Genomic DNA, 27,330 nt, shown 5'->3' on the forward strand with positions numbered 1-27,330 from the left:
GGTGAGCACACTTGGGTGAGCACACTCAGGTGAGCACACACAGATACTCACACAGGGCCACAGGGCTCCTATGACCTCAGAAAAGCAAATGTGCTCATGTCTGTCATCATTGTTACTTATGTAGCACTAACAAGGGCCAATGTGTCTTTCTGAAGATGGTATATTGTGTGTGTATGTGCGTGCACTTGCATGTGTAAACGCGTGCATATACATAATTACTTGCTGTGATAGAAACCATTCACACTAAGCACTTCCGCTATCCCCCTCCCCCAGCAGACTCCCATGCACCTTTCAAACTTTGCCCATTTCTTTTCCCTGGTCCTCCCTTCTCCACACGATTCTTGGGTACCAGCTTGGAGTGTTCACTTACTTTTGTGTCTAAGACAGACATGATCATTTCTTTGGCTTCCTTCACATCTTCTTTCTTCCCAGAAACCTTGATGTGGGGATCTGGAAAGAACCAGAAGGAAGGCTTACATGAGACGTCACACCTCCCTCAACTGCCCGCTTTGAGACCGATTCCGCAATATGAAACATTCCACAATAAACCCTGTAGTTACTGCGCTGTGTGTATGCGATCACTATAATCACAAGCATAGGAAAGTAACCAGCATCCGCATTTATCAGTGGTATTTTTTTCCCTCTTCTGAAAATTGGATGAGCAATTTACCTTCAACCTGTGCAAAATAAGCAAATCACACCACTGCGAAATAAAATAAGGTATTTATGAATTCTACTTGTGAATTGAGTTCCCGTTATATTCTTGGCGGCATTCTAAAGATAATAATTTGTTTAATCCAAGCTATTGCTTTGTGAACTTTTTTTTTTAAACAGAGAAAACCAATGCAGAAAGCAACAATAGTAACTTGCCCTAGAAAAGTAGATTTTACAAGACTCAGACCTGGCCCTATAGTGCAATGTCTTCCAACTCTGTCCACAATTTAAACCGTGATGACGTATTACAGAAAACATCCTCATGGGCCAATGTTCACAGAACAACAAAGTCCACTTGGGAATATTCCATATTTACCCAGAGTTCATTTTGAGTGACTAATACACAGCGTGATTTCTTTATTGACCATGATTGTAAATGGGGAAGTGTCCAGTCACTCAAGAGGGATTACTGATCGCCTTCACTGCACCAAGGTCTGGGGAATGTGTTGGTAAAGACGATTCCAGCACACACAGGCCTGAGTGATGCACAAGGAGGCTACACAACATTTCACAAAGCCTTTTACATGTTATACCTAATTACCGTATGAAGGAGTGTGGGATGTAAGATGTAAGGGTTGGAGAGCCGGCTACAGTAGGGGAGAGGCCCATCAGGCTCACTAAGAGGAACTGGAGCGAGGGCCAGACACAGCCGAACTCTTCCAGCAAAGGGAGGGTCCTGCACAAGTCTTCAGGTCAAGGTGTGTTGCCTTGCTGTTAAGGTCTGAGTCTGTTGTTAACAGACAGCCCTGAGCTCCCTGCAAAAGGGCAGACTCTTTCGTCAGCTGGGGCGTCTTCTCCTCTGAGGGCTCTGGATCCCATCTGAGGAATGTCATGTGATCCTGCACCTGAGATTTCTGGGATGCCTCCCCATGCTAATGAGGCCTCTCAGTGCCTTAGCCTTCAGCCAATGACCTCCCCCCACACCCAGATATTCTCACCTCACAACTAGATAACCATTGGTTGGTTCAGCCCAAAGGTTTCTGTGTACAAGCCCATCCTGAATAAAGGTATATACCCAGGATAAGATCGTCTCAGAGAGCTGTTTCATTGCCGATCATCATCGGAGAAGGCCTTCTCACTCTCTCCCCACCCCCAAGGCACTCGCTTCAGGGGGACCGGGATCCTGTGCGATCTGGACTCTGCTTCATCCTTCCAGCCTGGTGTGCAGTGGCAGGCATCTGGACCCCCCAAGCGGGAGAAATCAAGGACACAGAACCACGAGGATGTGTTTCCATTTCTCTTTCACTGGGTTCCTAGAATTGAGTAGTCTGGGAGTTCTGACACCTTACTGTCCAGCCTGGTGCAGATGAAGACCATCCTGGGGTAAGTGGAGAGTCCTTTGTCCATTTGTATTAGTGATAAAGTCAAGGAACGGATATGATCCTCAATAGGTCATGATCATGGTCTATGAATTCCCTGAGTCCTTTCTGTCCAGTACAGGAGAGAGATCCGTAAACATCCAGGTACCGTCCACAACCATTGAGCCTTTTGTTCTTCCAAAGCAGGAATTAATTACCCAGTTTAAGGACCCAGAGTCACCGAGTAGGGATTATATCTGGACTACATACTTCGGGATGTCTCCACTGCCAGCATACCCCACAGGTCAAGGTCAAGTCCGTGCTGAACACATCACCTATTTTGAGGTGCAACCAGTCAATCCAGGGGGGAGCCCAGGGAAGGAAGGAAAGACTACCCAGCTCCTCTGACACCACAGCTGACCACACCCTGCAGCTTTGGAATGTGGAATATGGGCTGAACCCCCACTTAATCACCCCTTCACTGGCACCCTGCCCTTCTCTGCCCTGTTCCCCCGGCTACTCCTGACTGAGGCTCTCCTTATCCCATTATCTTTTTAGCCCTGTCTCCGACATTTGCAATGACTTTAAGATTGCTCGAAACTTTCCAAAACTGTTTTTCATAGGCTCTAAGTTTAGGGAACCCAAAAGCAAGGCACACCGATGCCCACCCACCACAGTCTATGAACCCGTTTTTATCTGGTTTCACAGAAGTGACAAATGATTCTGAAGAATATAGATCAGTATTATTTACACACACACACACACACACACACACACACACACACACCCGCGCTCCATGTGCAAGGTATGTTAACTTGTAAACCCATTACTTCCCAGGCTGGATAAACACTAACATTCTTATACACACTAAAATTCTTATACACCTGCACCTGTAGAGGTGCAGGCATGCTTAGTTTAAGGATAATTTGGTTATCAACCTTCTTTCCAACAACAGAACAATAAGCAAAAGGAAAAACAAAACAAAACAAAAAAACCAACAAAAACAAAAACCAAAAACCAAAACCACATCATCAGCAAATTTAGAAGTGAATGAGCACCACCTAGTGGTCAGAAAGTGAATTATTCAATGAAGCTGGGACTGTACAATGCCTTCAAACCGCTAACCCCAACCCTCAGGTTCAGCTCTTGTTGGGAAGTGGCTCTTTGATTAGCCAAGCATAATAGAAACAAAGGAAAACAAACACTACCACATCGGGTAAGGGGGCTAAGATGGCTAGGGACATGCTCGCTATCTCCCCCCACCCTTTGGGTCCTCTCTTGCCTTTACTTAGAAGACACGTGCATGCTGCATGCTGCCTGCTTCTAGTTTGAACAGAACCTCAGTTCATTTCTTGCCATGCCTGAGAGCCAGTGCCTGGTGAAGATTTCAGTTTAAGATCGTGTAAAATCACAGGGGATAAATGTTGCATTCCAATTCACCCTAGAAACACTTGACAGTGAGTCGTTGTATTGACCCCACTGATAAGCACAAAATGAATTAGGCATCAGCCAGAAAGCATCAAAAGACAGAGAGCTGCAAGTCTGTTCAGTGGCACTATGGGTACAGACTAGGGATGTTATAAACCAAGCAAGTCACCCACACCCACAGTGGTACTGAACAGACTAGCAGCACTCTATTGTTGAAAATGTCTATATGAAGGAGACTCTAGGCTCAGGTTCCTTCATTTCCGAGGTAACCATGAGCACTGGACATTTCCAACAAAATTCTAACTTTCAGCTAGTCTGATCCTAGTATCAGAGGTGTGCGAGAGTGTTGGTTTTCGGATTCAGACCACACCCATCTGCTCCTGTCTTTTAGGCGTGTCACCTCCCATGGAAGAGAGGAGACTGGATAGCAACCACTCTCATTGAGAAATACAGCTGTGCTGGTATGTGTACACCACAGAGGGAACAAAGGAAAATGGGCCTTGCTCTGTGGAGCTCGATACCTTTCACAGGAGTGTTCTCCTGGCTTCCATCTGTGAGTTCATAGACACCCTTGATGGTTCCAAAACCACGTTTTTGGTAAACATTTTCGAGTCGAGATGCTTTCTGGATCTAACCTTCAGCTTTGTCGAGCTTTTAGGAAGATGGTCTGGCGGTGCAGGATTTTTCCTGTCCAAGTACATTAGTGCAGCGGAGGTCTGTGATTGGACAGGAAAAACGGAGGCGGAGCTAAGGGTAGCCACTAACAAGCTCTGTGGGAAAGTCACAGAGAGACTCTGGAGGTCAGTGGGGAATGGGGAATAATGGGAAAGAAGGGAGAGGTGAGAGTGGTAGGAAGAGGCAGAGAGAAGGGGAGAGGGAGGTAGGGCGGGAGAGAAGAGAGAATATGGGAGGGAGGGAAGGAAAGAAGGAGGGAGGGAGGGAAGGAGATGGAGGGAGGGAGAAGGAGGGAGGAAAGGAGGAAGAGAGAGAGGGAGGGAGGGAAGGAAAGAGAGGGAGGAAAGGAGGGGGAGGGAGGGAGTGAGGGAGGGAAAGGGAGGAAAAGAGGGAGAGGAGAGAGAGGGAGGGAGAGAAGGAAAGGGGGAACAGAGAAAGGGGGAGAATAAATACAGAAAATATGGCACTATGCTTGAATATTCGAGGTCCCTATTGACTCCTGATTTTTGTTGCTGCTGCTGCTGCTGCTGCTGCTGCTGCTGCTGCTGCTGCTGCTGCTGCTGCTGCTGCTGTTTTAATGCTTGCTGCACAGCTGGCGGAACTGTCTAGGAGTCTGTGAAAACTTTAAGTGCAACAAGTAGATCAGGGGTTTAGAGCTCTAAAATATATTACCCTTCACTCCCTCTGTAAACTCTACCCGCTTCTGATCCACAGTGACATGAACAGCTACCGCCCCCCCTCCCCCCCCCCCCCGCACGTTGAGGTAAATATTATTTGGGGGTTTCTACCCCACATTTGATCATTTAGTTACCAAATAAAAGACACAAAACCTTTACAATAAATTTTAATAGCACTAGATCTGGGCAGATATCAGCCCTCTCTGCTATTTTGTCTACTTCCCTGTCAATAACCCTGAGGTATGTTCTGCCTGGATCGCTCCTACTCCAACTGGCCAGGCTTCATGGCCATACTCTCATGATCCACCAACCCCATGGCACCTTCTTCCTTCTCTTCCCCCCTCCTGGTCTCTGCCTTAGACCCTCTGATGGTGTGCATATGCTTGGCCCAAAGAGTGGCACTATTAGAAGTTGTAGCACTGTTGGAGTGGGTGTGGCCTTGAAGTAGGAGTGCCACTGTGGGTGTAGACTTTAAGACCCTCATCCTAGCTGCCTGGAAGTCAGTCTTCTAGCCTTAAGATGAAGATGTAGAACTCTCAGCTCCTCCTGCGCCATGCCTCCCTGGATGCTGCCATGCTCCTGCCATGATGATAATGGACTGAACCTCTGAACCTGTAAGCCAGCCCCAATAAAACATTGTCCTTATAAGAGTTGCCTTGGTCATGGTGTCTGTTCACAGCAGCAAAACCCTAAGACAGACACCAAGCCCAAGAAAGGAAGCCCTGCCTACCTCTCTTCTGTTAACCAATCACAGATAACTTGGGGGGCAAGGTTTACACAACAAAAGCTGGTATATGTGTGAGGATCTCTCTCTCTCTCTCAGATTTATTTATTATATACATGTGAATGCACTGTCACTGTCTTCAGACACAACAGAAGAGGGCATCAGATACCATTACAGATGGTTGTGAGCCACCATGTGGTTGCTAGGATTTGAACTCAGGACCTCTGGAAGAGCAGTCAGTGCTCTTAGCTGCTGAGCCATCTCTCCAGCTCCATGTGTGAGGATCTCTTCTTCTTGAGGAAATTAGACCTTGGGATATAGAATCTAGCCTTATAATACATAGCAACAAACCAAACCTCAGCACACATAGTCGTAGCTCTCTCTGTCTCTCTGTCTCTCTGTCTCTCTGTCTCTCTGTCTCTCTGTCTCTCTCTCTCCACTAAGTCGCTGTCAGCTTTGGTGATCCGGGGCAGACTGGTTAGCTTCCTTACAAATCCACATTGCTTTACTGTAGAGTAAATACTACAATATTTCTGTAATTTACTGTAGAGTAATACTACAATATTTCTAAGACCCCTATTAAAAGTTGTCTTTATTATTTTTAATTACACATATGTGATGTGTGCCTGGCATGGAGGAGGGACTGCACCCCTGGGGCTGGACTTATGTATGGTTTGGAGTCTCTGACAGACAGGTGCAGAAGCCTAGGGTCCTGTGCAGGGGCCACCCAGGCGTTTCACCTCTGAACCATATAATGTTCTTAAACTAACCCGATATCTTTATTTTGCAGTTTTTGCGCTGTCTTGTTGTATGTAGTTTATCTAACCTCTAAGGCATTTCCAAGAACCCTAATGCTAATGTGTTGGCACGGTGCCCTCTGCCCCAGCAGAGGGAGGGAGAGCAGCCCAGAGATCTTGGCGTGGATCAACAGCTGGTGTGGATCAGCAGCTGGCTTCCCAGGCCACAGCTTGGCCTCCTCTTCTGCCTTATTCACTAATGTGTGATTCAGTATCAAAGTAGATGGAAAACAGAGCTCGCCCGGCTGGTATTTCCCTAATAACGTGCTTCATAAGACACAAAACAAACGCATTGCATCTCATATGCTGACAGGATTTGGCTTCAAACTTTCCTTGAACAGAGTCACAGCTGAGATATCACTGACACGACCCCGTCCGTCCCCCGGGTCTAGATTTGATTGCATTTGCTTTAGGTTGGCAAACGACTCTGGGGATCAGCAGAGGTGAATTCAACTTGAGGGTGACCAGCGGCTGCTCATACTTACTGTGGAACAATTAAGTTTCTCTCTGGACACCTCAGAGATAGACTTGAACTTTAGTTAGGGTTTTTATTGCTGTGATAAAATCGCCACGACCAACAGCAACTGGAGATGTTTATTTTAGCGTATAGGTTTAAGTTCATCACTGAGGGAAGTTGGGGTAGGAACCTGAGGCAGGAGCTGATGCCGAGGCCATGGAGGGGTGCTGCTTACAGGCTTGTTCCTCATGGTTTGCTCTGCCTGCTTTCTTATAGCATATAGTACCACCAGTCTGGGGGGGGGGGGTGGCACCGCCCACACAGAGCCGATTCCTCCCAGCCCAGAGGTGGTACCGCCCACAATGAGCTGGCTCCTCCCAGCCCAGGGTGACACCGCCCACCATGCACTGGCTCCTCCCAACCGAGGGATGGTACCGCCCACAGTGTGCTGGCTCCTCCCAAGTCAATCATTTTCAAGAAAATGTTCTATAGGCTGATCTTATAGAGGCCTTTCCTCAAATTGAGGTTCCTCTCCTCTCAGATCGCTCTAGCTTGTATCAAGCTGACAAATAACCGGGTAGGACATTTGCTTTTTACAATAAAAGCTTTACATAGGCTGAGGTAGCAACATCTCACTTTTATCAAAAAGATAGAAAACCTGAGCTGGCCGATGAGCCCTGACTACAAATGATTTCTAGAATAGAACAGGAACAGAGTAATACAGAGCCTAGAGCCAGTCAAGGAAGGTCCTTTCCCAACAGGTACCCCAATAAACTGAGTCTTAACGTGATGTTCAGGGTAAGGCCTAGTCCTCCTTGCCTACCTTGGTTTAAAACAGAAAAGAAATGTTACCACCTCAATAGCCAACAGGAGAGCAAAGGCTGTCTAGAATCAGATATATGTAAATTCAAAACCCTAGTTTGCACAGGAATAATGATCACACACTGGGTGGGTACCCATCTGTTGGAATCCAACAAAGCCCAACATCACAGTCCTACCAAGGCGGTCTTTGGAAGGATGATGCTCAAACTCTGAGAAAGAACAATTTGTGACACTCAGTTGACACCAGGAAGTCAAAGGAGAAAGCATCAGGAAATGGCCTTGGGACATTTTAACTCAGTTGTTCAGCTCTGCTTAGAAACAGCTATCCCTGTCGCTGGAACTTGGAGAAGGCTTTAGCTTTTAAAAAAAGGAAAGGGTGAGAGGTACATCCATGTACCAAGATGGCGCCCATAGGTCCTTCTTCAGTTGGATAGAAGGAGCAATGAGCCTTGGGAGACACAAGGGTCAGGCCTTTTGTGGATGAAGCACTAATTTCTCAACATGGTGACTAAGATTTGGAAATATAAAGATATCAGTCCATCATCATGTCCTCCACCAGCCTCCAGCCTTCGGGGGAAAGGGAACAGGGGAAGGAGGGCTTAGATGCATCTTCTCTGCCTAGAGTCTAGAGGGACTTCCCAAAGCTGTTTGATGCAAAGCAGAGTTATAGAGACTTGGGGGAAACCTAGAAATAATCTCAGAAAAGAACAACAGAACACACACCAAATACGAAGCAGAATCAGGGCGCACCAGCAGGAATAATCAGTACCAGATGTCCTCATGGAGCGTGAGAACAGAATCAGAGGGAAAGGGCTTTATTGTACCGATCTATTCAAGGTGACACAAACTAACCTCTGTTGTAAACCGCAGAGGTGCCCTGCAGGTGGGAGACAGGTGTTTAACAAGTGCAGAGCTGCAGAGCCAGAAGAGAAGGAAGTTAGAAACGTAACTAGACTCGGCTTTTGGCATCAGCCCTCTATATTCCAGAGATAAGGAAGAGGATTCTGGGAAGAGGGAGTTGAGGAAGCCAAGTGCCAGGAAGAAATCTGGAAACAGGGGAGTCTGCACAGGGGTCACAATGAGGTCACTGCACAGGGGACGTTAGACAGGCCGCTTTAATGAGGAGGGGGCAGTGCCCAAGACACGCAACATGATCTTTTAAAAAGTGTTGCAATGACCTAGGACCCAGGAGGGGTATGGCAGGGAGAGACCAGATCAAATACTGGCTACCTGCAATGCAACGGAATCCCAGTCTGACCTCAGAGGCCCCCCAATGAATGGGGGGGAACACATGCATAAGCCAGGAAAGAGCCTCCCCAGGAAACTACTGAGATTACAGCAGGTTATGAGGACAGATCTAAGAGCCAGAAATGACCAATGCTTACTCTCTCCAAGGAATACAGGTCATCATGTGCATGATAGGCCCCGGGGTTCTGCCTGTGGTCATCCACAGCCAAGGAGGAGTGTGTCTTTTTAACAACATCTGGGGCTGTTCACAAAACATCTGACACACAACTGCTGGCTGTCGGTACAGAATAAAGGGGACACACTCAGGAGGCCAGCAAGTCCCGTGAATAGACATGTGACACCACACACACACGAGAGAGAGAGAGAGAGAGAGAGAGAGAGAGAGAGAGAGAGAGAAAGAGAGAGAGAAAGAGAGAGAGAGACTGGAAGAAGAAACCTGAGGAAAGAAGAATTTAAGTCACAATCAAGGATGACAGGAGACAAGCAGCCAGGTACTGGCCATGACCTTGAAGGTACATCACTTCTGTGCTGTCTAGTGAGACAGTTCCCTTTGTTATCATGAAGGACAGCTCAGAACAGGTCCCATGACTGTATGTTATAGCCTGTGTTTCAAGCTTCCTCGCATGATCTCAAGAAACTTGAAAATATGCATGAAAATTTAAAACGTCTAAAATTAAGGAACTGGGCTTTCAGGAAAACTATCATTGGAAAAATGCCTAGGGTCCTTTTTCTTTTCCCTCCACCCCAAAGATGCACATTCTGAAAATGGTCTCACATCCCTCCCCCTGGGCCTGCCTGTTTCTCTGTGCCTTGTGGTCCCCCCACTCTACCAAAGGGAAATCGGGCCTTAACCCCTTAGTCTTGGGAGATGTGTGTCTTCAGGGATGGAGGGCAATTTGAAATAGTTCTTGAATCACAAATATCTTTAAATCAAGATGCACCAAGCACTTGTCAAAAAATAATACTCTGTTTACGTATTGCAAGTAATGGCAACTGTGTGTGAGCTCTGGCTTTAAAATTTTGCTTTTCCTGTGAACAACAACAACAGCTCCTCTCCCCAAAAAGTCTCAGAAAATGAACAAAGAAGCCCTCCTCTCACTTCTAAAAGGAAAGACAGTCAGTTTCTCTATTCCCAGAAATTTGATAAGTCAATTCAAAAGGCACTAATGATCCCATGGGGACATGAGTGAAGGATATGAATAAATAATTCAGTGGAAAGATGGTAATTATATAAATATGAATAAAATTCAACCTTAATCGTTGTATTGATAAAAAATCAAGAAAAAAATATGCTTTAAATAATTTTACAGACAGCAAAGTCTCTCTTACATTCTTCATGAAGTTGCATATTGCTATAAAATGCCTGGAGTAATTTGGAAACATAAATAAAGACTTAGAGTATTATTTCTTTTTAAGGATATACACATATTGAGAAGAAAAAAGCCATATTAATAGTGATTACTTCTAAGTGTAAGAATCATGGGTATAATTTATCTCACACTTCAATCTCCTGTGTATTTTCCATCAGAAACTAAAATATTCCCACATGAGAATTCAGAGGGTGCCATTCACTTCAATTACAAGCTCATGATGTAAAAGCAAATGCATTTAATTTAGAGCCTTTGATATTCCAGGCACTCTTGCCAGGATCCCTTTAAGAACAGAGACCTTTAAATGTTAAGGATGAGGGCTGGACAGCTTTCTCAGGGGCACAACTTGGCAAGGGGCTTTTGGCCATGTACATTGTCAATGTTTTTGTCCGGCATTTGCTGTGCTGTTGCTCTGGGTAACTTACAAACATACTCATTCCCTGAAACCAAGTCCTCCAGTGAAACCGAACAAGAGTATTGGGGACAGCGTTATCACCACTCAAGAACTAGATTTGAACAGAGTTAAGACGAATGGTGAAGGCCCTGTGCTTGTGCCCACTAGGAACTGTCCCTGGGACTCTTTCAAATATCCACATCCACATCTCTTTGTCTTTAGTACAGTTTCTGAAATCCTGGAAAGCAAGAGCAGGATGAGGAGAGGTTGCCTATAATACTCTTTCTTTGAAAACGATTCCTATCTTTTTCTTGTTCTCCCGCGTCACGATCCCACCCAAGAAAGTTGGAAAAGTTGCACATTACTGTTGGTCTCTGTGCCTGAGAGCCTTCTATGAACGTGTGTTAGTAAGAGCCTGAAAGGATGGTACCTTACTAATGGAGGAGTCTCGGTGATGGCCTCTGAAAAGATCAGATTCATCTTCGTAGAGGTGTCCCCATGGTTGGTGGTGGCACTTGGTGATGCTCTAAATGCCCGTCCTGGGGTGCTCTGGCTTTTGCTCTGCTCTAACTTCTTGGGTTTCTGGTTTGCTCTCCTGAAGCTACAGGTATGCACACATGACCACCATTCCACTGAGAAGTCCCTTGGCATGGGTTCCCCCTGTGATGGTCTTGCCCAAATTCACAAAATCCTCCTGTCTCCCAACACATATCATTATCCATCCCTATCCATTAGCTTGCTGCTTCTGCCTGCAATCTGTAAGCAGTGCTTTGGTGGAGCTAAGCAACAGCTCACTCTACTTTCTGCCGGGTCTGATATGATGAACTGTTTCCCTGTCCTTGTCCTCCCTCAAGGAAGACTTCCAAGTGTATGGGAGGAGGGCATTCTCTATTTGCCCTTGACTCTTTTCAACCACAAACATTTGGGAGGGGAATTCTATGCTCTACAAAGGCTATATTCCCAGGGCCATCAAGATGGCTCTGAAGGTAAAGATGCTTCCCACCAGGTCTGATGACCTGAGTTCTAGGACCTAACATGGTAGGAGGAGAAAATAAGAGTCCCGAAAGTTGTCCTCTGACCTCCAAACACACCCCATGGCCCAAGTGTATGGCATTTGTCCACCCACACAAAGTCAATAAATAAATATTATGTTTAAAATAAAAAAAATAATTTTATCCTTTAGATCTTAGTAGATGCTCCTTCCCAAAGACTGATTCTTTCCAATGTAATCAGTCCACGGGACTTGATCTCACCGCAAAGCAGAAACACCAGTACAGCTTACTGCCTGTCTCTGCCCTACCTCCAACCTGCTACAGGCGCATTTTCTTCATCTGCTTATTACTAGAAACATCCTGGCACTGGCAGAGGTTCCTTGATAAGTGTGTGGCAATGTGTTATCAGACCTCTGAGAACTATGTGTGGATTCAACAGCATTTTGAAATCTCTAATGGTTTCCTGGCCTCCTCCAACTTTAACCTCTAAAGGCACTGACTGGTATGTGCCCTCCAGTGGACACCCACATATTAAATAAATAAATGTTGTTTTACGAGCCAACTTCAAATCTACTCAAGGGAGAGGGGTGTAACTACTGATTCAGCCAGTTTCATACGGAGGAGGCTGATGGGTTCCCCCGAGTAGCTTGCAAACTTGCCTATAATCGCACTTAAAGATGGGACGCGTGCCCTTTCAGTTACCATTGGAGGCACAGGAGAAAAGGGCAAACACCAAGGACCAAAGATTTGCATGAGGAGCCGCAGCTGAGTCAAGTTGAAATGCAAACCCTGTTATTAAAAACCTTGCATGCTTCCTCGGAGTAGAAATTCTTCAACTTTTATCCTTTCTCCGCCTTGGCAGAAATCAGTTCTTTTGCATGAAATCTAATTTTTAACTTTCATTAATCTAAACGCAGGTCTCCAGACCTAGAATGGAACACAAAAGCCTACTCTTTCGGGTCCGTTGTAAGGGTTCATCAAACGCCCAAGCTAGACCAGGCCCAGCCTCTGGAGCAGAGTCACAGAGAAGGTGACAACTGTTCATAGTAGAAAAGCATGAGAGGGATTCAACTTCCTTTTCCATAGGAAGGGGGAATTTGTCGAGAAAATGCATGGTGGTCAGAGAGACCCTATCCAAGGATTATTAGACCAGTGGAAGCCAAGTCTGCACCCATGTGAGCCATACTGATCACTGTACTGGCCTGTCTAGAAATACTTGATCCTCCTCAGTTCACCCGATGCGCTTGGGTTTCTGATTCCACTTTCTTTCTTTCAGTATTCCAAGTTCAGCCCACTATTTTACGTCTTTATCAGACAAGGATTAGGAAACGAACATGAAACCTCAGGCCAATGCCTCTTCTGTTCCAGGAGGAGAGAGTGGGGATGTCCACCCTGGAGCCGACATGGTGTCTGAAGTAATGGAGCTTACGGACCTACTTCTAAGCCACGTGTGGTCTCCTGACTTCACACTGGGTTGTAAGCTTGCTCAAACCGGATTCTCTTCAGCGCACTGTCTGCACATGCTCTGTCCTCTGTCTGCACATGCTCTGTCCTTTATTCTCAGCCTGCTTTATTGCAGGACACACACGTTTATTTTTGTCTTCTTCAACCTCAAGAGAATTTTGATTCCTTTCCATGCTAGGGATCTTTTTCCAATAAGCTATCAGGCATAAGATCCAGCAAGAGGGGAAACATGGTTCATGTAAAGGGGCCATCCTAGACTGGGATTGCTGGATCTTATGCAAGAGGCAGCGATTATTCCTTGATTTAAAAGATCTTGGCAGGAATGGGGTGGGGTGGGGCTGAGTAGCAGGGGAACCACTCAGTTTTCTTTAAGGACCTGCCCACTGGGAGTGTGACCATGCTCTAATGAGTATATAGGTAACACACTGGGTTAGATATATTTTTTTCTCTCTCTGTTTTTTTTTGGGGGGGGGGATTTGAGGGGTAGGGGGTAGAAGGATAGATCTGGAAGGAATACAAAGCTAGTGTGATTGGGGTGTGTCTTAGTTAGGGTTTTATTGCTGTGAACAGACACCATGACCAAGGCAAGTCTTATGAGGACAACATTTAATGGGGGCTGGCTTACAAACTCACATGTTCAGTCCATTATCATCAAGGCGGGAGCATGGCAGCATCCAGGCAGGCCTGGTGCAGGAGGAACTGAGAGTTCTACATCTTCATCTGAAGGCTGTTAGCAGAAGACTGACTTCCAGAAAGCTAGGATAAAGGTCTTAAAGCCCATGCCCACAGTGACACACCTACTCCAACTGGGCTACACCTTCTAATAGTGCCACTCCCTGGGCCAAGCATATCAAACCATCACAGGGTGCCTTGTACAAAATTCCCAGATAATTAATAAAAATACTATGTTCGAGAAGAAAATAATAAATAAAAGTTGTCAAAGAACAACTGCAAGGTTGGCTGATGCCTATCAAATCCAACATCACAAGAAAAACTGCCACCGACCACCACAGGTAAATGAGAAAGTCCCTGTGGTCATCTTGGCTTGCTGTGAGCCCTGGCCATCTTTCAGTCCATCCTTCCTCCCTTTACCATAAGGTGGGGGCAGGGGGGGGCGGAGGAGACAGAAAGCTGACTGCGTTCTTAGTCAGTGGCCGCTATAAGCTAAATCACCCAGAGCCTTGAGAGTCTTGATTTTGGCCACTCGCACAGTGTGCTCAGAATTATTTCCCCTTGTTCAGCAAACCTGACCCCCTCCATCCTCCTATAGCTTAGAGGCATTCCGTCAAGCCTGAACCCGGTTCCCAATGTCTGGCTGCAAGCCAGATCTTAGTGGCACCTTTTACCTTCTCTTCAGACTGCTGTGGCTTTGATTTTCCTGCTTGAGCATCCACTCTGTGCCCTCTGAGTCTGTCTGACAAATGTTTATAGAAAAGGTTGGGGTGAGGGTGGGGGTGGAGGTGGGTGAGGGGGTTGCACTAGCAACAGGCTGCTGACACACAGCACCTGTCAACTCTCCTCCAATTCTGAGTCCACAGCAGAAGTGTGTGGCCAGCTGATACCAGAAGGAAATGGCTGGATCGCCAAGCAACAGCTTGCCAAGGAGCTTCAAATGCAAAGGAGAATGCTCCGAGCTCCCCAACCAGTGACTCGAGGTTCTCTCTGATTGGAAACAATTTTGCTAGATAATTCCTTATGAACCTGTCTTGCTTTCTTGATGATGATTTAGCTCTTGAGCAGGGCAGTATAGTCACTCTGTCTAGACCTATAAAGACAATGGTCCAACGTTTAAAAAAAAAAATCAAACCAACAACAACAACAACAACTAGATTCCCAAACCAATATTTTCTCTGTAGGCTCCAGCAGAGCAGCTCAGTCACCTCACCATTCACTGTTTCCACTGTTTTTCCTCACGCTGATCCAATAATCAGCAACCTCAGCTGGGCCATTTATCTTTCAGACATCCAGTCTCAACAAGCCTTCGGCCCTTGAGGATATAACTCATCTCCCCATTACGATTCTGATACACATAAATGCTTGCACATTTTCATAAGTGATTTCATCAACAGACAAAAGGGGGGACACACAGAACTCATTAGTGCTCACAGGGAATCACAGTAAGCTGTCCTCAGAAGCCTTCATTCACAGCATCTCTGCCATCTCTCTTAATGAGAAACTCAGTGGGCGGAGATGTTCAGGGATGCAGTTCTCAGGAAGACCTGTGGCCACATGGGTACATGCTCTCTCCTGGGTTTTCAGACTTTCTCCCTAAACAGCAATGGAATCAGCTTTGCTTCCAGCCCTAACCTTAAGAGACAGAAGGAGCGAGGAGGGTGTACCTCTTGGCCTCTAGATCTCCAGTGTTCCTTACCCCTTACTAGGCAAAATCTCAAAGCAGACCTTTAAAGGATGCCATTTATACTGGGATATGATAGGGTGCACTTCAACCCTCAGGACCCTGAAGCAGGAAGACGTCAGGTTCAAAACTAACCTGGGCAGAATATCAAGACATAGAGAGACCCTGACTCAAAAGTCAAAACCGCTACTTTGTATCTATTCTAACAATGAAGAAATCTTTATAAGGGAATACAGTGACCCGGTGCCATGGAACACAGTTTTCTGTGACCTTTCCGACAACACAGAAGGCAGAAGGTACTTCACTGCACCATCCAATGCTCACACGGATCAATTATAACCCCTGCAAGCACATGCAGCCCCTGGGCATCACTGATGGAGAGGTGTGCATGCCCGACCCGCAGCCCTGGCTTCTCCGTGCCCAGCTTTTCACTGCCTTTGATATACCTGATAATTCTAAGTTTTAAATAGCAGAGGTCTGCGCAGATTACATCGTGTCTACAGCAAGACAAACAAACCGTCCGTGGGGGAGGCCAACTGTCCCCTGCCTCCCATTTGCACTAAGAAAGCCAGCTTCAGATGTGCTCTAAATGTATCTCACATTCCGTTTCCTGCCTAAGTTCAGCCCCTTTTGATTGGTTACCTCTGCCTCATTCTCTCATGACAAATGAGATAAATACAATCTTTAACACATGTTCCTTTTATGTTTATACTAGCGGCATGATTCGCCACATTCTTTTTTAAAAAAGAAGAAGAAGAATCATTTAATACTAAGACAAATGGTCCCCAGAGCTATTAAAAAGGACAATTTAAATCCCATTACAACAGATTCCAAAAGTCATTTGTTTTGGGGGTTTGGGGCTAAAATTACTTCTCTGTGTTATCAGTTAAATAAATGGCCTAAGCAATGTGTTTGCGGTGTCTTGTGGGGTTTGATTTACTGGGGATGGGACCTCACCTGGAAGGAACCCAGGGGCCTCTCTGTGGAAGAAGACCCAGCTCCTGAGCAGGCAGCTTTAACAAGAATCTAAAGGATTAAGGAGAATTCAGCAAGACAACTGGGAAAACAGCAGGAATGGCTGGCCACCAAGGACTTACTGAGTTCTTGCCTGAGGTTACTCGCAGAAAGGCAAAGCTCTACATGGAATGAAGGACCCTGAGAACCATGGGGCCTAGTCTTAAAGCTGTCGGCAGCCAGGCTTCTTTTAAACACCATTCTCTCCATAGTAATGCCAACTGACAATGGGGCTCCTAACCACATCTGGAGACTAAGGGAGGAGTACATTGGCATTAATGCTTACAGCAGGGGTTCTCCACCTTCCTAATGCTGAGACCCTGTAGTACAGCTCCTCATGCTGTGGTGACACTCCTCCCCCACCCACACAATTATTTTCTTTGCTACTTCATAACTGTAATTTTTGCTACCGTTATGAATCATGATATAAATGTCTTTGTTTTCCGGTGGTCTTAGGCTACCCATGTAAAGAGTCTTTAGATACCACTCCCCAAAAGGGGTAGTGTCTTAGGGTTTCTATTTCTGCACAAACACCATGCCCAAGAAGCAAACTGGGGAGAAAAGGGTTCATTCAGTTTACACTTCCTGAATAAACTACATTGCTGGTCATCACCAAAGGAAGTCAGCACTGGAACTCAAGCACGTCAGGTAGCAGGAGCTGATGCAGGGACCATGGAGGGATGTTACTTACTGGCTTGCTTCCCCTGGCTTGCTCAGCTTGCTCTCTTATAGAACACAAGACTACCAGCCTAGGAATGGGACCACCCACAAGGGGCCCTCCTGCCTTGATCACTAATTGAGAAAATGCAATAAAACTGCATCTCATGGAGGCATTTCCTCAATGGAGGCTCCAGCTTGTGTCAAGTTGACACACAAAACCAGTCAATACAGGTAGTAGCCCACAGGTTGAGAGCCAGTGATCTGTGGGAAGCACACAGCATCACATTACACAAAATGGCCTTAATTCTCTCCCAAGGGGTACAATCCTCTGTCTTCTCTCACTCTCCTTTGCTCTACATTACAGATAACTCAATTACTATGTTTTGAAAAACGGGAAGGTCAGGAGCACTAGAGAGATGGTGCCGAGAGGAAAGGGTTTTGCTGTGCAGCATGAGGGATGAGTTTGGATCCCTAACATCCACAGAAAAAGCTGGCATGGTGGCACATGCCCATAAATCCAGGGCTGGGTGGGTGGAGACAGGCGGATACTAAGGGACTCACTCAGCAGCTATCATAACCTAAACTGGAAGCTGTAGGCTCAGTGAAAGACTCCATCTCAACAGCGGAGAGCAAGAGGAAGACATTCAGAATTGACCTCTGGCTTCTACAGGTACATCCACAGAGGTCAAAACACAGTTTTCCACAACCTAGAGCAGCAATTCTCAACCTTCCCAATGCTACACCCCTTTAATACAGTTCCTCATGTTGTGGTGACACACCCAACCATAAAATTATTTCTGTTGCTACTTCATAACTGTAATTTTGCTACTGTTGTGAATTGTGATGTGAATATCTAATAATATTCAGGATACCTGACATATAATGGCAAAGGGGTCACGACCCACAGGTTGAGAACTACTGATCTAGAAGAAATTATAAATAGGAAGTATAGTTATAGCAAAAGAAAAGCTTCATAGCTTGCATTCTGTAATGGCTTTAGTCTGTGACACAGCAAATCACACATGTACAAACACACATGACAGACACATAAAGCTGTGGATGTTACTGTGTCAACCCTTACCACATTCCAGTAAAGGGTTAATGTCCCCTTCCCAGAGATGTGACCTGGTTGTCTTTCTCAAGAAATTTTTCATAGATTTTAGGATTTTCCAGAATTTGTTTATACATAAAATATAGTTTGAGTTCCATAATTTAGGCATTTAAATGTGGGCTGGAGAGATGGCTCAGTGGTTAAGAGAACTGACTGCTCTTCCAAAGGTCCTGAGCTCAATTCCCAGCTACCACATGGTGGCTCACAGCCATCTGTAATGGGATCTGATTCCCTCTTCCAGTGAGTCTGACACACCAGTGTACTCATACACATATAAGATATTTAAATGTGGCTGGGGAGGTGGCTCAGTGGTAAAGAGCCCTTCCAGAGGACCTGGATTCAGTTCCCAGCACTTGTTTGGTGGCTCCCAGTCACCTGTAACTCCAGGTCCAGGAGGTCTGACGCCTTCATTTGAATTCCACAGGCAACAACGGGCTCACATGTGGTACACAGGAATATATGCTGGCAAAATGTGCCTAGGCGTGAAATACATAAATCTTTCCAAAAGGATTTTTAACAAGTGAAACCGGTATCTCTGGAATCTATGTTGAGCTTTGAACAAATGGCCATGTTTAAATTTTTTTCCAAGGGAACAAAGTCTCAATTCTTGTTAACTATGGTCGGTTTCTTTTCTGACTTTATAGAACTTAACCACTTTTATTCCAAATAGCAACATGTTTTTAACTGGAAATAAAGGCGGCCAGTGCCATTTTATTTTGTTGCTGTTGTTGTTGTTGTTGTTTTGGTTTGGTTTTCCCCATTGATTTGCACCTAGAGATAGTGAGAGAAAAAGACTCTGGTAAAATATTTGTGATGTGGGTAGTGCCTGGTAGTGCCTGGTAGTGACTCAAGAGGGCAAAACAAAATCACCATTGAACCCAGCAGAGTAGTTTTGAGAACAGACATGACAATGTGACAGGGGATACAAAGTAACAGTGGGCTGTTACTATGTATTTTAATGCTAAGTGTTGGCCAGAAGACCTGGTTGCCCCAGAGACAAGAGAATCCACGGGTAGACCCAAGTGATGCTATGTGACCTTGCCCCAAGTTACTATTGATTGTTTAAATAGAAATGCCAACAGCCTATAGTTGGGCAGAATTGAGGTAGGTGGGGCTTTGTGTTCCCAGTCTTGGGGTCTGAAGAGACCACAAGGAGAGAGAGAAGATGGAGAGAGAAGAAAAACGCCATGGGTTAGGAGTCAAGAAACCATGGCCCTGAGGCTGGCCAATTGGAGTTAAGAGCAGTCCAGATGGAGCATAGTGAGTAATAAGACAGAGTTATCAATAGGAAAATAGACTCTAATAGCATAGAGGGTAGATGTGCCCAGCTCTTGTGCTGTTTAAGGCTTATTGTAAATATAAAGGCTGTGTGTGTGTGGGGGGTCTTTTATCTGGGAACTGAATGGTCAAAAGTGGGAACAGAAACCCTAGATGGGGATTAAATATTTTCAGCACCCCCACCCCCACCCCCACACATGGTCACCAAACAGCAAGCTTAATAATCACACAGGAATGCTGTGTCTTCTCCAGTTTGTAGAAATCCACGGTACTTGTTCAAAGCTTGCTATTTGATGACTACAAAGGAGAGAGACTGGTTTTTAGGATGCAAAGGGGAATTTTAAAAGGTCATCCTTCAGGCAGGAGTGAGCTTTGTCAGGAAAGAAAATGTTTTTCAAAAGAAAAGAGAAGAAAGGAGTCAAAATGGAGTAAGCAAAGGTGTGCTCTCCGAGGTTACAGGAGAGGCACAGGTGTAAAGCATCATGGGAGGAAGGATCCCAGGGGTGATGGAGAAGGCAACAGTGGGTGGGACCGGGCGTGCATAGCTTGTCCAAAGGGCTGCACAGAAGTTAATTCTTCAGTGAAAACCCACATCTCCAAGGTGACTAGTCACCAAGTCATGGAAAGAGGCCACAGGCAGCACCTGCCTCTCTGGATGCAGGAGAAGGCAGATGTGGTGACCGAGGAAAAACTCCAACAGCTGACGCAATGTGCCTCACCCAGACGAGCAACACCCAAGTTAAAGTCACTTCTAGAATCCCACTTGACACTCAGGCCAAAGTACGTATAAAGGAAAACTTGTTTTCAGGGACACACATTACAACATTCTTCCTTTCAAACTGAGATGAAATGGGAGGTGGGTATATAGCCGGGATGTGGATTCAGGTTGAAGGCTTTGCCATCAGAGAAACAAGAATTCCAGCAGCTAACTGTCTGAGGCCTAGGGAAAGGACACTCACTGACCACCTCGAGCAATCTTACTGGCTCCTCTAATAAATCCTATAATTTATCAGATTATAACCCCATCCAAGACACCTTTTGGGGCTACCTGACACCTTTCTTATCAGTAGAGAGAAGAGGAAAAGGTTTTTGTTAGTAACCTTTAGAGCTACAAAGTGAGAGTTACCAAGAGAATTTAAATGACTAATATTCTGTCTTGGTGACTCCAATACCCACATCTGTGTGAGTCTTCATTTCCCTTATTCTCCATTGGGGAAGCACATGCCCCCCACTGAGGCATCTGTTCTTCTGAGACACCCCACTTTGTCTTAACCCTGATGCTTTTAGTAAAATATATTTGGCAATGTCTCCCACTTTGCTTGATAAGTATTGGTTGGCCCTGAAATTCTTTTCCATGTTGAAACCCTTTCCTGGGTTCAGCCTGAAGAGAGGCCATTAAATGTCGTGGGGGAACTCCTTGGGCCTTTTGAGGGTGGCAGTGTGGAGCTGTGTGTCTGCCTCAGCAGTGCTGAGAAGATCTGAGATGTGTGTCTTCAACTGCGTGTAGAGAACTCAGTGTTCCATTATTACATGATTTTTCCCCTGACAGCCTTAGGGAAGAGATTCCAGATGCCGAGGCCATGGTGCCTGGAATTTTCACTCCGGAAACAATTTAGCAAAGGTAATGTAATGAGAAACTAAACTAAATGTGAAATGAGAAGACAGCGAAGGCGGGGAACATTGGCTGTCCACCAAGGAGCCATTTGTAACTCGGGATGATGGACTCTGTGGAGACTCTCTCCAAGTGTAAGCAACAGCAAAAGCATGCCCTCTGAGGAACAAAGAGCAGGTTAGTGCTGACAGGGGTGTGTCCCTGGCAGGTGACCCAAGGAGCAAAGAAACTAAAGCTCACCAGGCTAGAACAAGGGTGTCTGTTTCCCTCTTTTGTTTGCACCTGATTTATATAAACAGTTGCCAAATCCCAGAACAGCATCAAGACAACAAAACCGGACAAAGCCATGAGCTAGGTACAAGGAAAAGGTACAGCTTTTCAAAAGTTTTGCGGTCCAGCTTCCATGCCGAGAGCTTTTGATTTACCAAGGAACTTTTAAGAGGAAACAGATGTAAACGCAATGTCTGCAACCCACACTGTAATTCATCTGGTATTTGAAACGGTGACACTTGCATCTTCAGGGTACTCATTTGCCCCTCTCAATTCTGTTGAAGGCCAAGCATGGAAGGCAAGAAGGATGCTGGAGGAGAAACATCTCCAGGACCCAGGTCCTTCATAGACTACCCATGACACAAAGAGCTCAACTGGAGGTTAACAATAGCAGCTTGGAAACTGGGGCTCGTGCAGGGCTTTCCAAAAACATAGACTTACACACTCACACCCTTACACACACATTCTCAAACTCTCCCATACACACACATCCATCCACATGCTCACAGTCACACCTGTGAACTCTTATGCTCATGTGCCCCAACACATCTGTGCACACACATACTCTCATGCATGCACAGGTATTTTATCACACTCCCTGCCCCATAGACACACAGTCACATGACTGTACTTACTGGAATCACAGACTGGAGGGTCTCAGCATGCAGGAGGTATCCCTGTACTCCCAGATGAAGATGACCCACCCTGTTCAATGTCTTGTGAGGACTGAGGAGAGGGTGCCAACCCTTGGCTACTTGTGAGATTGAGTAGAGAGCTGGAGGAGATGCCCACCTTGAAACTGCTGTGCATTTTCTTAGCTACTGATGCTCCAAACACTGTGACTGACACCCGTGATCTTTACGTTTCCTGAAAATTCTCTAGAGTTATTCAATCTTTCAAGTGCCGTTAACCTGACTTTTCAAAACAGTCTCTCACGTACAATAAAAATAAACACCTTCTCAAAGACAGTCACTCGAATGTCCCAGTGAATGAAGTTTTTTGACAAGACAAAGTGGGCTGAGAAGATGCTTAAGATGGGAGAAAGTAAAGGCCACATTACACAGAGCTACGCCACAGCTGGAAGGAAACACTTCCCCCAACCTAGCAGTGCTGAGAAAAGCAAATCAAAGCAAACAAACAAAGGGCGAAATAAAATAAAATCCACAAGTTTGGCGAGTATACGGTAATTTTCATGTCCTTTTAGACTGTGACTGCCGATTCCAGACTTCTTTCAAACCCTGTACTGGAAACACAGTCTCGGGTTCTATTCCACAGTGAGAACAGACAGACACATCCTAGCACAGAGACCCAAGCTCTATTCCACAGTGAGAACAGACAGACACATCCTAGCACTGCCATTTTAAGGTATGAAAGGAAATAGAAAGGGAGGAAAAAAGAAAAAAAAAGGCATTTTCATGTTTCTTGGTTTAGCATATATTAACATTACGAAGAGACCAATGGAAAAGAACAGAAACTTTATAAAAACAATAGAGGGAATATATAAGTAGGATATGTAGCTGTTTATGTGGGTATGCATGTGCACATGCTTATGTGTATACATGCCCAATGTGTATGTACATGCATACATGACTATGACATACAACATGACTGCAGGTATATGCATTGTGAATCATGTTCATAAGTACATATGTGTATGAATGTGTATATGTGTGTGCATGTGTGCATGCATGTGTATGTGCATGTATACAGGTATGTGTGTGCATGTGTTTGTGTGCATTTGAATGTATGTATATGCACATGTACAGCTGTGTCTGTGTGTGCATATGTATGTGTGCACATGTGTGTGTAGATGTGAATGTGTCTCCTTATGCATATATGCATGTATTATATATAAACGTGTATGTGCATTGATGTATATATTCAAATATGTTTGTATGTGTAAATGTGCATGTATATGCCTATGTGTTTGTGCTCAAGCACTCAAAACAATTTGGTTGACAGGATAATTTACATCATAAATCTGTGAGCAACAAACATATGTAGGAACTGATGCTCTCAGTAGGAAAGTAGTAGATTGCCAACTGTCATCACAAGACCACACTTCAGTTGGATCAAAGATCCCCTTAGAAGGGTAAAATTAAGCCGAAGCAAGGAGTAAGGTAAATTGGAGACGGTAGTCTCCATGGAACCCATCAGAGCAGTGTAACTCAGCAGGGGAGAACACTGGGTACCACGTGGCCTTCTAGCCTTCCCACCTTTCCTGATGCTCAGAGATGTAGCCACCATCTGTGGCCACCAGTGCCAAGCACAGAGAAAGCCAGCAGGGCACCTCTAGAGCAAGCAGCTAGGTCTGTGGCCATGTGCATTAGCTAGCAGAACCAGCCAGCTTCCAGTGGAAAGGAACCTCTTATCTTCTGTCTGAAGCAATTGCTGATCAGGGTATTGGTCCTCTACAGTGTGACTAATGTGATATGGTTAAGTGTACACCCAAGGTCCATACACAGGCTCACAGATGGAATTATTGGGTTGCCTCATTTTCTCTTTCCTCATCTCTTCATGTATTAATCTGAACCCCACTGCAAGTCGAGACTTTCAGGAGAAAGAACCAATTCACCGATACCATTGGGATGATGGGGTCCCTAATACTTTATTCCTATGGATATGCAGCACATGCAAGACATTCTAGCTTACACTGTAGTCTTTACCATCTACAGCTCCACTAGAATGTGTACTCCTCAGGACAATTACACATTTTGTTTACTTAAACATCCCACTGGGGGCTGCAGAGGTAGCTCCATGCTTAAGAACACTGGATGCTCTTCCAGAGGTCCCAGAGTCATTTCCAAACACTCACTTAGCACCTCACCACTTTCTGTAACTCCAGTCCCAGAGGATCCAATGCACTGTTCTGGTCGCTGTGCACACAGACATACATGCAGGTAAAACACCCATACACATAAAATAAAAATAAGTTACATCTCACTGCTTAAAGCACACTGGCTGTCATGGGGGTATGCCAACAGACCAAAGTCAACCCATTTGAGAAATTAAATAAAGAAATTTAAATTTGATATTTTCATTGCTCAAACTCTTAATAGGTCTATATTCATCTATATCAAGACTTCATTTCTCAGTACAACTCAGCAGGTATTATGCTCCTTGCCTGTCTAGTCTCTCTCTCTCTCTCTCTCTCTCTCTCTCTCTCTCTCTCTCTCTCTCTCTCTCTCTCTCTCTCTCTCCCCTTCCCTTCCCCCTTCCCTTCCCCCTTCCCTTCCCCCTTCCCTTCCCTTTCCTCCCTTCTTTCTTTCTTTGTTTTCTTTTTTTTTTCCTGAGAAAGTCCATGGTAAATATTTCAAGCTTCAGGTCCTCAATTTTGGACACAAAAGAATTCAGAGACACAGTGGGTGAGTAATGATGTTAATTCCAACCCAGCTTTATTTACATAAACCACAATTATGTCAGAATAGGCCTGGGATACAATCTCTTGACCAAAATCAAAAGAGCACACAACTATTAATGGCTTCCAGTTAAAAGACAGATTCATTTGATGGGGACAGATGATCTAGCCTATAGAGGGTACTTGAATATTTGCTACTTAAAACTATCCTCATCAAGAAAAAGGGTGCACCCTGGTAGAGACAACCTTGGTTGCTCAGGCCAAGTCATCTCTGAGTTGGTCAACATCAAGTACTTTTCATCTTTTCTTTTCTGGAAGATGCTAAGACCTACTCAAGATGGGTGCTAAGGAAAGGCCAACTTTATTGTTTCTTTTACGCCCCTGTAGCTGAGGGTGATGGAGACAGTACTGATTTCTTTATCAAACCCAAGTTTACTTTGGCACATCCAAGGAGGCTTTAACACACCAATGAACATATGACTTTATATTCCCATTTTTAAAGAAAGAGTACTTCCTTTGCGATCATAGTCAGGGAAAGACATCCTAGCCAAGGGACCACACAGCTGCCTGGAGCAAGGATAAATCATTTGGTCCTTTGGACATAGAGGGAGAAAAGGAAGCCAGGAGCCGAATGTCACCTCTGAAATTCTTCTCTGTTCCTGTGATCCTGGTTATTGTTATTGGCACTCATTTTTCCAACGGAGAATGAAATATTTCTTCTCTGTTGGTGTCTCAGCTGACTTTACATTTTTTCCCTTTCTTTCTTTCATTAGTGACTTTTATGAACTCAGAATAGATTTGTTTCTGGACACCGCCTTTTATTACGAGATCCCAATGAGAGCTGGAGATGTAGGCTAACTCCAGAACAACTCCCCTCTCTGCAGACCATTCATGCAAATGAACCACACATGGAGCAAGAGAAGCAAACAAGACCCCAAAAGAGACACTTCACTTCTGCTCACGGTCAGCCCTTACAGTTTGTTTGTTTTTCTTTAAACTAAAAACTAGCCTACACACCCGCCGGCTTCTTCTCATCACCCATATCACTGCCATTTATTTACTTTTAATTAATTCATCTCCTTATTTATTTTGGAGACAGGGTCACACGTATCCCTGGCTCTGGCTATGGAGCTGAGGATGGCCTTCAACTCAAGACTCTCCTACTCCCTCGGCCAGGATGCTGGGATGCCAGGCGTGTACCATCACTAAGGGTTTACAAGGTGAAGGCGACAGAACACAGAGATCTGTGCGTGCTATCTGAGCATTCTAGCCACCGAAACATCTGCAGCCTAGAGGATTATAACACGGGAGAGGAAGGCACCCCTGGCCCCTTTGGCAGAAGGGATGAGCACACTTACATAGAGGGATGATGCTAAAACCTTGAACTGTGTTTATTTCTTCAAACGCTGAGACAGACAATGCAGTGATAGTCATGAAAACATTTGGCATCTTACAAATGTTTAATTTTTTCCCACTGTTTTGAGGCCTCAACTATTATAAATCAGAATATTTGACAGAGTTCAGTCATGTTTTATGGATTAAGTAAAAAATATCTTAATCTCTAAAATACAAGCCCTTCTAAGATTAAGTTTAAATACTTTCCAAGGCTTTAAATACTGTCCAAAGCTTATTATTTCTCAACAACCCTTCAAAGGATCACCAAAGGGAAGTGAACAATTTGTACTGCTACAAAGATCTGACAGAAGGAGCTGTAACTGTAGCCTGGCAGTAGATAATAGCTTAGCAGGCACCAAGCCATGGGCTTAATTCTCAATATGGTAAGGAGAAAAGAATTCTTTACCTAGTGGTGCACACCATCACCTAAGCGCATAAGAGCTAAGGCAGAGGACCTCAAGTTCTACATCAGCTTGGACTGCACAGTGAGGTTTAGGCTAGCCTGGGCTACACAATTCCCCATCGTTCTCTGTGTCTGTCTCTCTCCTATATATGTGCATAGATCACTACCACCATCACTATCAAGAATTTTTTTTCTAGATTACATCCCAGCTTTGTATCTCTTAGGCCCACTTCACTTACCTATGGTTTGCTACCTGTTCCACAATAGAAACATTCATGGGAATATATTAACACCAAGTAGGAACGAGAGAGAATAATGACCTAGCTAAAGACATCCTTAACCTCTGAAGCTTGAGAGCATGTGGCTTGTAAACCAGGGAGCATGCAGGTGCCTAACGAAGAAGCATGAGTCTTTAACCATGGACAAGTGAGGCAGGATAGCAGGGATGGGAGAAACCAATGGAGGATGGGGCCACAAGCACAGGATGGTGTGATGTCTCAGCTAGGAAAGTAAAGAAGATTGTTTCTTCCAGAAGGGAACTTTGAGAGGCTGACACTGTTAACTGACACCTTTATTGCAGTTCTTATCTTCAAAAGCATGGTTAGTGTCTATAAACATGCCTTGCATTGTCTTAAAGGCACCAAGTTCATAGTGTATCAGAGTAACAGAAAATGAACCCACTAGCTAGTTCTAATTATGGACCTACAGCCTTAGTACAAAGATGAGTACCGTCTGCAACTCACAGGTGAAGACTCGACAACTGGGCACATTACCAAGTATGCAAGACCATGAGACTCCGCAGCCCTAACCCTT

At 45.0% G+C, this 27,330-nt stretch overlaps 1 protein-coding gene across 5 annotated transcripts in view; it reads right to left on the reverse strand.

Moving 5' to 3' along the window:
* The window catches only part of Bicc1 (BicC family RNA binding protein 1), a 225,194-nt gene that overhangs the window by 37,398 nt on the left and 160,466 nt on the right, over positions 1-27,330 (reverse strand). For all 5 annotated transcript variants that reach the window (XM_021173984.3, XM_029482953.2, XM_029482954.2 and 2 more), the window contains one exon: positions 371-450. In XM_021173984.3, coding sequence (XP_021029643.1) covers positions 371-450 — 80 coding nt within the window. The remainder of the gene's footprint in view (positions 1-370; positions 451-27,330) is intronic.

Source organism: Mus caroli, unplaced genomic scaffold (genome assembly GCF_978045245.1).
Source record: "Mus caroli unplaced genomic scaffold, Mus_caroli_1 scaffold_9, whole genome shotgun sequence".
In the NCBI taxonomy this organism is placed as follows: Eukaryota; Metazoa; Chordata; class Mammalia; order Rodentia; family Muridae; genus Mus; species Mus caroli.